General features: G+C 29.6%; 1 protein-coding gene across 6 annotated transcripts in view; it reads right to left on the bottom strand.

Moving 5' to 3' along the window:
* LOC106678192 (atrial natriuretic peptide receptor 1) overlaps positions 1 to 13,604 on the bottom strand; it is a 1,188,520-nt gene that overhangs the window by 290,124 nt on the left and 884,792 nt on the right. For all 6 annotated transcript variants that reach the window (XM_067048967.1, XM_067048969.1, XM_067048970.1 and 3 more), the window contains 2 exons: positions 13,342 to 13,510; positions 10,429 to 10,584 (listed from right to left, as the gene is read on the bottom strand). In XM_067048967.1, coding sequence (XP_066905068.1) covers positions 10,429 to 10,584; positions 13,342 to 13,510 — 325 coding nt within the window. The remainder of the gene's footprint in view (positions 1 to 10,428; positions 10,585 to 13,341; positions 13,511 to 13,604) is intronic.

Below are 13,604 nucleotides of genomic sequence, written 5' to 3'. Positions count from 1 at the left end.
CAGTTTGGTGATATTATCAAGCGTGCTTCTTCCTTTCCTAAACCCGCTTAGCCATTCGGGAAATACATTTTTATTTTCTATGTACCATTGTAATCTTGTTGAGACCATCCTTTCTAGTAATTTGCACAGAGTGTTTGTTAGAGCAATGGGACGATAGTTATCCGATAGATTTTTCGACTTTCCTTTTTTACTATTGGTATCATTATAGATGTTTGCCAGTCAGGGGGGAACGAGTCAGAAAAATAGACTCTGTTGAAAAATTTAGTAATACTGTTTTAGTTCCGAAATTTAGATGTTTTATCATTGAATACGTTATACCATCTGGACCAGGTGAGCAATCTGAAAGATTGTATCACCACAGGTGATACACTGCTTGTGGCCGAGGGAGTCGATGTGTCGGTATTAACACCATTAGAACTGCAGTAGCGCCGGACCGAATCCGGCCGGAACCGGTCGACTTATATTTCGTGGCGGCCCTACGAACCTACGAAATGAAAAGTTTCCCACCACGACAGAAAGAATGCAGATACCCCCTCACCTGTTGTCAGAAATGACCAGGCAAGGAGTAAAAAAAAAAAAGGAAAATATGCAGTAGCGATAAAGCAAAATATAATTTTCTACAGTAGAACTTTTAGAGCCAACGTTTGCAAATAATAAATTATTATCAGATACTTATGTAACAGAAAACCGAAAAATAAAAGATTTAAGTACTGATTAAAAGCAATATTTAATTATTTTCAATCGCTGTTTTGACATAAAACTTTAAATATCGAAATAAATGTCGGATACAAGAGTGATTTTTTATACATCACGTTAAATTCAGCAAGTATTTAAAAAAAAAATATTAAAATTGATTTTCATGTATTTTTTTTTTAATAATATTATTTTATAATTATTAATTCCTCAAGGTAGTATTCTCGGTCCCATCCTCTACACCGTCTACACAGCTGACATTCCAACCAATCCTAACACTATCCTCACCACGTATACCGATGACACATGTGTGCTCGCTGTTAATAGTAACCCATTAATTGTATCCCAAAATCTCCAATCCCATATCACAGCCCTCGAAGATTGGTGTCGTAATTGGAGGATTAAGATAAATTCCAACAAATCCCATCAAATCACCTTTACACTTCGTCGTAAACCTACTGACTATTTACCCTACAGTTTCATTTAATGATTTTACTCTTACCCCTGTCGAACAGATTCGCTACCTTGGACTAAATTTGGACAAACAATTAACCTGGAATCCTCACACGAGACTGAAAAGACAGAAAACTGCACGTCGATTTCGACTATTACAGCACTTACCAGACAAACGGTCTAAACTTCCAACACATTACAAAAGACTGATCTACATGACTGTAATAAGGCCAATCTGAACATATGGAGTTGAGCTTTGGGGCGCCACTAAACCTTCGAATTCCTCTCGCATTCAATCCTTACAATCCAAAATCCTTCGTAAAATCCTCAATGCTCCTTACTTTGTTACTAATAAAATCATACATAAAGACCTTAATGTTCCCTATGTAACCGATAAAGCCCCAACCAGATATCACTTCTTCCATTATAAACTCTCAAGCCCCCTAGTTTCTAATCTTGCACCCTCTTCCATTCCTGACAATCCTCCGAGGCGCCTAAAAAGAAGATGGCCACGAGACCAGCTAATGTAAAGTGTCATTAGAGTGCTGCCAATGGGTAGTTTCTCTACACGCCTGTAACACTCCAATTTAACTAAGATCAGATTTACTAAATGTATTATAATGTACATTTGTAAATAGCAATAAATAAATATTTAAAAAAATAACTAAAATAATTATCAAATTATACTTAAACCGCACCTGACGAAATAAATAATGATATCAAAGGCTAAAACAAAACAGGAAGTATAATTAGGCTATTGTTAAATGAAATAAAACCAAAATATTTAGTCAGTTTATTAATCAAAATCAGTTAATAACTACGATTTAAAAGATCGGCTTGGTTTCGGACTCTCCTAATATTAAAGCTGTTACTACTAATAATAAAGTTCAAATAATATAATATTTCTATAAAATGTATCTAATCATATACGATACTTATCGAGGCTATCATCTATGTATATATCATTAAATGATAGATCAAACGTCATAAAATTTGACAAAAAAAAAAAAAAATAGCTTAAGAATTGAATGTGATTTCTCCAGTGTAATAATCTTTTCTTGAAGGGTTTTTTTTTTGTCAATTCCATAAAAGTCATGTCTGAACCATTGAGGTGACCAAGCAGTTGAATACTTCGCCGATAGAGATCAGCAACGCTCAATATACTGACTGAAGTGAACATTAAAATGTTGACTGTTTATTACCTAAATATAACTTATTAAAATATGATACAGCTATTGCTATTCTTAAATTAAGCCAATGTTTTTTTTAAATGATCTTTTTAATGTGATTTAGATAATGCCGTCACTAATGATAGAACTATGATGAGTTTCCACTCATTATTAATTACATAAATCAAAATTGGTGTATAAAATCATTTATTTAATCAAGTTTTATTTTAATTATAGTCGAAGTAAAGGAAAATGTTTTGCAGTTAGTGAAGTACAATCTTAAATGGTTTAAATAATATATATCTATTACTCATGAAGCAGAAGTTTTTTTACTAATAGATAAATTTAAAAAAAGAAAAAGAAAAACCATAATGGCATTTCAGAAATATTTGATTACCTCAAGAAAACAAAATGTAGGAAAACATACAAATAAATTTTTATCACACCAATCAATTTCATTTACCGTTATTGTACAAAAATATTTACATATTTTTCTGTTCCTTTTATTTCTCAATTTTATTTTATTTACATATATTTCTCAATATTAGCTATTAAATTAGTTTATATACGCTAGTATAGATACGATGATGGCAATATTCCCGAGAGGTAAGTCAGTATGCATAGGCAAACATTGCTGTGGATTGCCTTGTATTATATTAAAGAAAACAAATGAAAATATTTAATATAAAAAAAAGGTGTTTATTGTTCTTGTATGAATGTGCGGCCTCCAAAAGTATTAGTTAAAACTAAATTTTTTTTTTGCAAAATTTCACAAAAATGCCGAATAGCAGATGTGTATAATCTGCTATTTTATATTTTAACTAATTTAATTTTTTTTTTAATTTCATTAATTTAATAAGTTTATTTCTTTTTACTAGGTTAATATCACAAGACGTATGAGATTTATTTTAATATTTGTTAATATGTTGAAAAACATTACAATGACTTTTCTTTATTTTTCTGGTTTATTATTTTTAAAATATTCACAAAATTACAAATTTTAACAATACAGCCTACATAAAACATGTTCTCATGTTTTATTAACAGCTATAGCTTTATTATTTATTATTGTTTATTATTGTTTAAAAATATAATAAATAAATTCAACATTTAAAAACGCCAATTAATTGAACATATGTAATATTAAATACGAATTTTAAGGAAAATTGTGAGGGTATGCGTTCTCCTTAACTTAACATTCTGAATTATAATTATTGTATAAATAAACTCAACATATAAAAGCACTAATTCACTGATAAATGTTAAACATTATAAAGAATTTTAAGGAATATTGTGAGGGTATGTTTTCTTCTGAACTTGTTCTCCAAGAGTAAAGAACAAACACTCAACTCAGAGACGTGAAAAGGTAATAAAACAAAGCCTTTGCTAGGAGCCCTTGAGTGGGGGGTTCACTTTAGTACAAGCCATAAACGTGACGTTATCGTCATGATAAAACAGTAACGTCAAAATATCTCATTTACGTTATCATTTAGTTGTTCACTGAGTTGAAGATATTTGTGATATTATTGATAAAGGATACCCCATAAAATTCATTGAGATGACTAATTTCATTCTAAAAATAAGAATAAAATTTGTCTGATGAAAAATGTATGGATTATTTTATGATTAATATTTTTATTTACTATCACTTTAGTTGCAAAAAGGCATGTTTTTGTAAGATATATATTTATTTATTATTTTGTTTTATTATAACTCCATTCATGCTTTAAGCTTAGAATGATTACATCTTTTATACGCTAAAAAACAAATTAAGTACCATAAGTCACAATGAACAATTCTGAAACATTTTAAATAGATAGTACGAAAAAGTATGGCATACAAAAATTATTTTTGTAAAATGTATAATATTTTATTTAGTAAATGTATATCTAAATACAAATCAATCGATGTATCCTTGAAAACACAGGTTTTTACCAAGTTCTTAATGTTTTTTTAAACTGCTAAAAATTCATGTGCTTTGACAAAATATTTTTTGATAAAAATTTATATCAATACTGACTGAATTCGCAAAGATTTTTTTTTATCTCCATTGATGACTTACCACCTCATATAGAATCGGACTTTAATAATCAACAGCTCTTGTCTTTTCAGATTATAATTTTAGAAAGCAACAACACAGTTTGTTGTGTCAAATGATTATAATATTGTTTAAATCTACTGTTAAAAATTCAATTTTGTCATATAGGCATCCTTTTATCTTTTTAAGGAAATAAAACTTTAATTACTTTTATTTGATCTAGAAAGTAAAAGTGTGAAATTCGGCTTTAGAACTTAACAGTGCAAGGTGTAGGGCTTTGAAAGGCAGGAGCTATCTAGCGGTAAAATTGAGAACTTCTGCCTCAGAATTCGCCAGCTTTAGTTCATAAACCTTCCAACAGGTAGCAGTATTAACTCATCTTTTTTATTATGAATTCCATTTTTCATATAACGGTGCATTAATAAATAATCAATTACAAAATTGATTCTATAATATACAACTATTATGACATATATAAATCTCTTTGTTTGGGTTTCTTATGGAATTATAATTATCAACAATAACTTTAATACATTTAAAGTTCTTTAATTTCAATAAAAATTTCTTTTGCCGAATTTTCGAAAATCACAAATGTTTTGAAGAACTAATGTCTTATTGTATGATATTCAAATTTTTTGACTCTATTTTCAGATGTTTTATTTTAGGAATATATAAATAATTAATATAAAATTTATTCAAGGGGAAAAATACAACGGGGCACGTTAACTAGTTTTGTAAAATAACTTGATCTTTTTTTTTTTTGCAATAATTTTTTCAAGCAAATTAGTGTCCATTAAAATAACAATGTTCGAAAATACTGCATGTAAAAATAACTACAGTTCAAATAAATCTGTAAACAGATTTAGACTTGCTTTATAAAGGGATTTCTACTTTCATGTATTCAAGAATTTCTTTCTCATAACAAAAATTTATTATATTTTGTTGTTTAAGATTTCCTTTATACTAAATTAGAAATTTCGTAAAAACGTAAAACTCTCAATTGACCTCCATTTATGATTTCTAATATAGAATTTTTCATTACTATTCCCTATCATTTTTTTTCACCATATGGATATGTGTTTATATTTAATTATTTTAAAAAAGCTTTAAATAAATACAATTGTTTTATTAAGTTCTGTATTTCTAGTTCTTTTCTTGTAGTGAGTGCATTTATTCATTTGATTCGATATATTTTTTTCAATTACGTATTTATATTTATTTTTTTTTATTATAATAGGTCATATGGTCATTTCGGAGGTACACTTTCATTATTTCTAAGTTTTATAGGTAGTGCTCATTTTTGTATTTTATTCCTCATCTTCCCCAACATCATTTAATATTTATACATAATGCTAACACTAGTATACAGAAAACAATCATAAGACGTTTCCTAATAGTAATTACAGCTTTTTTTTTGTAATTCTCCAAGAAAGGAAGTAGTAATAAATAACTTCCTTCCTAGCTGACAAGCTCCTGGCTCCATTCCAACCTGGGTTTAATTACAACACCTGTTTCGCGCCCTAACTGTGCCTGCTAAACCCCAATCTAACCACAGCCCTCCTAATGTTGAGATAGTAGAGTATCTCTCCCCAGAAGCAATTCAACACTACTTGAACAATAAGAAAATAAGCTGTAGGCAATTAAATACTTGATACTTACACCTAAGATGATATGATATGCAAGAAAGACATTTTTGGCATAATGTTCTGCAACAACTACTTTATTTCTATTAATTTATATAAATACCCAAATACAAATTTTAGTCCGTGCCTGTAGTCAAATTTGTGTTTAGGCAGAATTGATTAAACCACAATTTAGATTTTGATGAAATTTTGTACCATCGTGCAGGTTGGTATATAGCAGGTTCTATATTTATAAGATTCCGTAATCTTTTTTTTACCCATGCTTAAACGTATTTTTCTGTTATTTTTCAAAAATAAGTTTCCAAAAGATCGTCGGATTTGGCCAAAATTTAGAAGGAAATTGAGAATGTGTTTTTATGGTCTATAAATTTCATAAATTCCATCCACTACTACTAATCTATAAACAATATTTTGAATAAAAATCATCTTTAGTGGAATAGAGGTACGAGATAATTGACATAGTTTTTAATTTATTTGCTACCACTTTTGTTAGAATAACCTTCTTTCAATAATGTTTTAGATCTCCATAATTATAATTATATATGCAATTTTTATATATTAATTTATTATAAAACTGACAACAATATGATTATTGTTAATATTTGTAAGCTTAATAAGGAGAACAGTTAAACGTGATATTAGAAATATTTTTATTTAAGGTAAATGTTTTAAATTACAAACAAAATTGGTATGTTAATTAATTGTTGTATGCATAAGGCGAATAGTGTAAATTTGTTTTAGAGTACTTTCATTCACTACATGTAATTATGATAATTAATTTTATTTTGATGATATATTTTTTTGATAGTTATATTTCTTTAGTTCTTAATAATAAGTCGTTTTAGAAATAAGAGTTAATGTAAATACTTAAATAAGTTTTAAATTATTCAATCAATATTAATTTCCTTCCATTAAGAAAAATTGAAAAAAATAACTTTAAGTTTTTTTTCCCTCCAATTAGTTTATTTCTCAGTAATACGATTTTTTTAAAATTATAAATGTTAATTAAATGATATTTTTTGAGATTAACAATGTATTTAATTATTGCAATTAAAGCTAATACAAATGTAGGACTTGTTAATCAATATTACCCTTACTTTTAATTAAACGTAAAACCTCTTACAATAGACCCAATATATCAAGACAAGGATTTCTTTTATTGATAGTGGTACAGGTTTATTTATGTATTTATTTATTCAATTGATATATATGACTACTATTGGATACATAAAGAAACTTTCGATATGATTTAAATCTACATTTTTGTTCGAGATTTACATCTCTAATAAACTACATGGATGTAATTCAATCTTTTTTGAAATTTAAGAACTTTCTAAATACCCTAACAGTATTTATAGTTCTTTTTTAAAAAAAAATTTTTTATTAACAAAGTTTACTAAATAAAAAAAAAATATAATCTTATGTTATACGTATGATTGTAAAGGGATCCGTCAGAAACATCATGTGACACCAAGGGCTTAGTTATTTGATGTATCAAACGATTCATTCATTAACTAAATGGACAATTCTAGGACGAAACAGCAGTGTATACCATTCCAAACAAAATAAATGTTCAGGACAGAAATTCATCAAAATTTTTAACAAAACATAAAAATACCAAGGGGAGGAGATGGGTGGTATTATTTGATTATTTAATAAAACAAACATTAAAAATAAGACAAAATTTACTGTTATGCTTAACTGCAAATTAGGTATTACTGTTTATTGACTTTTGTATACCAACAACGTCAATAGCTGGGCAGTCTGTGTTACAGCAATTAAGACATTAGAAAATATTCTAGATATCATTTAGACATTATAAGATATCATATAGATACAGAATTAGTGAACTTCCATATCCAGAGCGCGCTGTATGTATAGTATAATATGCAAAGTTCTCTATAACTTCTGAGGTATACTACTTTCAATATTTTTAGCAGCTTGTGAAATTCCTAACCTATTTTGATAATTTTCGATTTATTTCTGACAATTACTCTATGATATAGAGAAGAAAAAGGCAGATAATATTAGCACAACTCAGAAAGCATTTTAATGGAAGGAGTGAGTTGCCAGAAAAAGTGAAGTGAAAAATGCGATTCAAATGAGCAACTCCGAAGTTGTAGGCGAAGAGTAGGAGCCAATAATTTCCGGCTGTTTCATTTTTTATTGCAATGGTGAACATTCGTATTAATCTCAACGTAAACCTGAACTCCGGGGGCGTGATCAACTCTCTTCTTTTTGGCTTCACATTCCCTTTGAAGGAGAGTAAGGCATGCCACCAATCAGGCACACCTGGGAAAAGTTATATAAGAACAGTTAATCGGCAATATTTTAAACCTGCTTATTTTTATTTATAAATTTTCCTACTCTCTATTTTCTTATCTTTCTCACCAACTATGACAGCTACAATTCGATATATTGGATCTAAAAGAACATCCCCAAGAAACCCTTCTGTCTAGCCTAGAAACTGAAAAAAAATCACCGCTAATCAACCTCTGGGGTAAAGACGAAAACAATAAAATATTCAATGAATTAATATTCTGAACTCTTTGAGGACAGATAATGTTGTTTAATGTCGTATTTTACAGTAATTAGACTTTATCTGAGAATATAATCTATTATCTAGCTAAATAGATATTAAATCAAAAATTCTTGTAAAGCATGGTACAGCCATATTGGCTGCACAGCTGCTCCTAGAAGCCTGTTTTTGTTTTCGACCCGAGGATGAGGAAGAGGCCTGATACCCAGCGACCCCATCCACCTGAGTGGGCTATCCACAGAGCCCTAGATTAAATGGTGTGGCTCGGGATACAAACAATTTTCTTCCATCTTCAAAGCAAGGCGGTCAATTTTCCTGGGATTACTTCCATATACATATTGGGGAACAGCAGTGGCAATTTTTTCAATGTATTTATATTATATTAGGACAGAAAAATGTTTAATAAACTAAAATAAAAAAAACAAAACAGGATTCTACTGCTTCGTAACTACTACTTCAGGATAATTCAATTTCATTAAATTCCATTCTCTACTTTCATGCACGCAGAACAAATATCCCTTTCATTTTTCTTTCAACAATTTGGTACAAAATCTTAGTCAAAAGCACTTATGAAATAAATATTGAGGGAGAGAACGAAGGTTAGTGTAGTACATGGAAGATGTCATAACACTATACATAATGAAACAGTACATTCATTAGTTTTACATTTATTTATTTAATAACTTAAAAAATCAATGAACACTATACATGTTCAGCGAACCCCCCCCCCCTCCTCTGAACAATTCAATTCAATCAAATATATACGGCACTGCTAGCTCATGTGCTGCTCTCTGTTGGCCGAGTTGACCAACTGCCACTTCCTTGAGAACTATGAGAAAGTGAAGAGACGATCCGCCATCTTCACTCACAAATGTTAAAGAATTCTTTTACTCTTGAAAGCTTCATTAGCCAAATGGAGTAGAAGAGACTAAGGGAGAGCAAAATTAGTAACTGTAATATCACCCAACAGTCATCTCACAACATCTGCGAGAAGAAATCATCGTATGTAATAGCTTAACAGTTCAATTTATTAGTCCAACCTATGTAAATTCCAATGGTGTTTAAATGTATTTTTGTCACAATATACAGTCCACTCATTAAAAATCAGAACCAGTTTATAATCAGCTGGGCTTCACCCCAGACTGCAGTCATTGGAAAATGGTCCTCCGGGCCGGATTTGTTTCATTATTTTTTAATGAAAAATTCAGTCAATTATAATTGAAAATATGACCCAGAGGCTCGAAATAATCTAAATTTAATTTTAACCATCAAAATTAGGTTGGACATTACCAGATGTTAAATTGATTTAATAATTTAATTTACACAAAACCATTAGTAACAAAATTGAAAATTTATTGCACCAAATTAATAACTTCATAAATGTGTTATTTATTTTATTGTTAATTTATAAGTTCATTGTAATATGAAGTGAAATCATTATAAGTTAAATGTTGGTAAGGTAGTAGTAAGGTAGATTTTTAATTAAGAGTCAATAATAAAAAGATTATTAGATCACATATGATTGAATTTTAAGTAGAAAATGTCCGTAACAGTTAGAGATAGAAAAATATATAGATATAATTCCAAAAGTGAGTTAATTCTTTATTTACTGAAATAATAACATAGACATGTATACAACAATTCATAAACATAAGCTGAAGAATATTAAAAACTAATTGAATTATTTAAATGATAATCTGGAGCCAGATTTACTTTAACAGTACTTCTAGTCGATCAAAGAGGAACATCGAATTCCTATCAGATCTCAAAATTGTGAGAGTACGTCATTGTAGTTTTTGTTGGTTTCCTCACAATAAAGATTCAGTTCAAAGGTTAATTATGTATTATAATTACAGTATGAGTATAATCGAATTATATAATACATTCACTTACCTCTTGGAGTGAGGGACACCTCACTCATCGCCCAAGGACCCTGCCTGGAGAGTATTTCGTGCACGATGATGGCGAAGGAGTAAACGTCCCCCTTCTGTGTGCCTTCCAGTGGCGGGCTCTGCGTCCTCAGCAGCTCCGGGGCTGTCCACAGCAGCCCTGAAATAAACAGAATTATCATTAGATTAAATTATTATTCTTTATTCCAGTTATTACTAATCAACAAAATAATTTGAAGATCATTTACGTTCTTGTAAAGAAAAAAGGAGGGCATAGAAAAATCAATTGTAAAATCCTTTATAGTAGAATACATAATCATACAGTACGTTTATCCCAAATGACATGTGGAGGGAAATTCAGAATAACACAGTTCCGAACAAGGAGTGAAATGATCAGTACCATAAAAATTGGTTATTTTGCAACTTAAGGGATAACATCGCTCCATTCGATCATTCGAGTAAGAAAAAAAGTTCACCTTCCGGTTGGTGGCAGCAAAGTTTGGTTGAGAAATTAATCCTAGATTTTCTGGTATTTTTATTTCTCCTCCTACTATTTTCTGTGAAACAACATGTAACAAACGCTCATAGCTAAATTGCATCTTCTTAAAGTATAGAGCTAGTTGTAATAATAAATTTGTTCAAATCCCTCTTTGTTATTAAAAAGCAAGCTTTAGGTTTAATTATTAATCACTTCCTTACATAAATTACCAGAAAATGTGAGAGGGGGATAAGTTTTCACTACAAATTGGAGATACACCACGCCAGTACAATTCTCTTTATTGAATATGTTTTCATTACTACCTAATTTTTCTATATTTTTAATTTCCTTTTAATAAAATAATAATTTCAAGTCAACTTAAAAAATTAACACAGAAAATATATCCATAGAGCTGTTTTCGAAAAAATCTTTTAAATAAAATGTGTAAAATATAAATAAAATATAATCAATTTTAGCGCACAATTTGCAGTCATAGTTACAATAAATTTGCCACAACCGGAACGCCTTTCTTTTATAATTATTTATTAATATTAAACGTATCTTCAAAATTATAATTTTAATAAACACTACGAAAAAGTCCCATGATTGTGACTGTCTCACTAACACGTATAATAGAAAAATATGTTGCTATAAAATACTAAATGTTGTAGAAAAATATAAATATCTAGGTGACACTATAGATAATGCTTTTTCTTGTAAATCACACATGTTTTAGAGCGATTAGGAGTATGCTCATATAAAATTTATAACCTCTAATTTGGTAGTTCTAAAGCTCTCTAAAGCAGAGAAACTTTAATAATGGTGTACAGAGCATTATTTGAATCAATATCAAGATACGGGATCGAATGTTATGGTGCCAGTGCTGATAGTAATTTATCAAAACTTGCAAATTTACAAAATCTAACATTAAGAGCAATAACGCACCGCAATAATAAAACAGAAAATCTTAAAATCGTTGGTACTTTACCACCTAAACTATTTTATTTTTATAGAATTATCTCTAAATTTATGGATAATAATTTATTTAGTAAAAAAATAAAATAACTAAAAAATGTTAGAAACAAAATTAAATTTATCGAACCATCCTATAACAATAAATCTGGTAAACGTACCTTAAACTATATAAAGTAACATATCTGCTCAATCGCTAACCAAAATAACAAATAAATAAATGAACCAAATAAAAAATAACTGGGTACTTTCTTATTAAGAAATCCCCTCCTCCTCCTAATAATTGATTTTGATTCGCCAAATGACCATATCTGCTTGTATTTTTTCTTAACTCCACATAATTTATTTATTATATTTCTACTTGAATTAGCAATGTATGTTTGTAATTAGTAATAGATATTATTTGATCCTTATTTTTATCATATTCTGTATCATCTTGTTTTTTCTCATTATAATATTAATTTACTAATTGTAAATTTGCAGTTTTATTATTCACTTCAAAATCCTTTCAGCTACTTCTGTTATTATTTTTTTATTTAATTTAATTTAATTTTTTGGTAATAATTATTTTTTACTCTATTTTTAATTTAGTAGTTGTTAATTAAATTATTAATTGTATCCCTTGAGATCAATTCATATTGCACTTATCTAGCTTAAAAATTGTATTGCCTCCACAACGCCCTAATAGTCTAAACTTTAATATTTACATTTTTATGAAATGAAATGAAATGAAAAAATAACTTTATTCTGGGACATATGTCCCCTAAGAATAATTACAAGGTTCATTTAGTGAGATTTTTATCTGGCGAGCGTTTACAAATTTTCAGATAGTAGAATGAAACTACATTGGTATATTGGCTTTACTACTGTTTATAATGTTAATCAATAACTGCCTATTTATTTGATTACAAAGATGTGGAGGTTTGGTTATTCAACAAATGAAGGAATAGGTGTTGTTTAAAGGAGAGAATGGATGAGGACTGGCGAATGGAGATGGGAAGAGAATTCCAGAGGGAGGTTGCACGTATGACGAAGGATTTGCTAAAGAAGGAGGTTCTATAGGAGGGCATATATAAATCATTCGGATGGGATCTGGTGTTTAATGAGTGGATGGATGAACGAAGAGTGAGGAGATCTATGATATAGGTAGGTTTTTTGATGTTAAGAACTTGGAATAGAAAAACACCAAGGAGGTATTGCCTTCGGGAGGTTGGATAGAGCCACTTCAACTCGGAATACCAGCGAGAGACTTGAGAGTGTCTAGGGAACCCAAAGATAAATCTTACAAAGCAATTCATGAGTCTCTTCAGTCTCAACTCTAGTCCTGCAGATTTTTATGTGTTATTTTGGCTCCGATTGGTGGATGTTATTTGGTGGGACCATAGTGGATATTATTTTTTAAATGAATGAAATAAAAAAAAAAAAAAAACACGGTGATACCCTATTGATGATTATCAAAATACTTACTCTTCCAATACGAATAGGAGTCGACGTCGTCTACGAAGGAGGCGTACTGCCTCAAACTGCGCAGCCCAAAGTCCGCGATTTTGAGGACGAACCTCGAGTCGACTACGCAGTTGGAGGACTTGAGGCTTCCATGCGCCCTAATGTCCGAGTGGTGCAGGAATGCCATGCCCTATGAATCAATAAAAATACATGAATACAAGTTAGCATGATAAGTAAATATTTTCTAATTAAAACAATTAACTGAGGATATATATATATATATA

This window comes from Halyomorpha halys, unplaced genomic scaffold (assembly GCF_000696795.3).
Source record: "Halyomorpha halys isolate HHAL.00 unplaced genomic scaffold, Hhal_1.1 Scaffold128.1, whole genome shotgun sequence".
NCBI lineage: Eukaryota > Metazoa > Arthropoda > Insecta > Hemiptera > Pentatomidae > Halyomorpha > Halyomorpha halys.
This window is presented reverse-complemented; position numbering and strand designations above follow the sequence as displayed.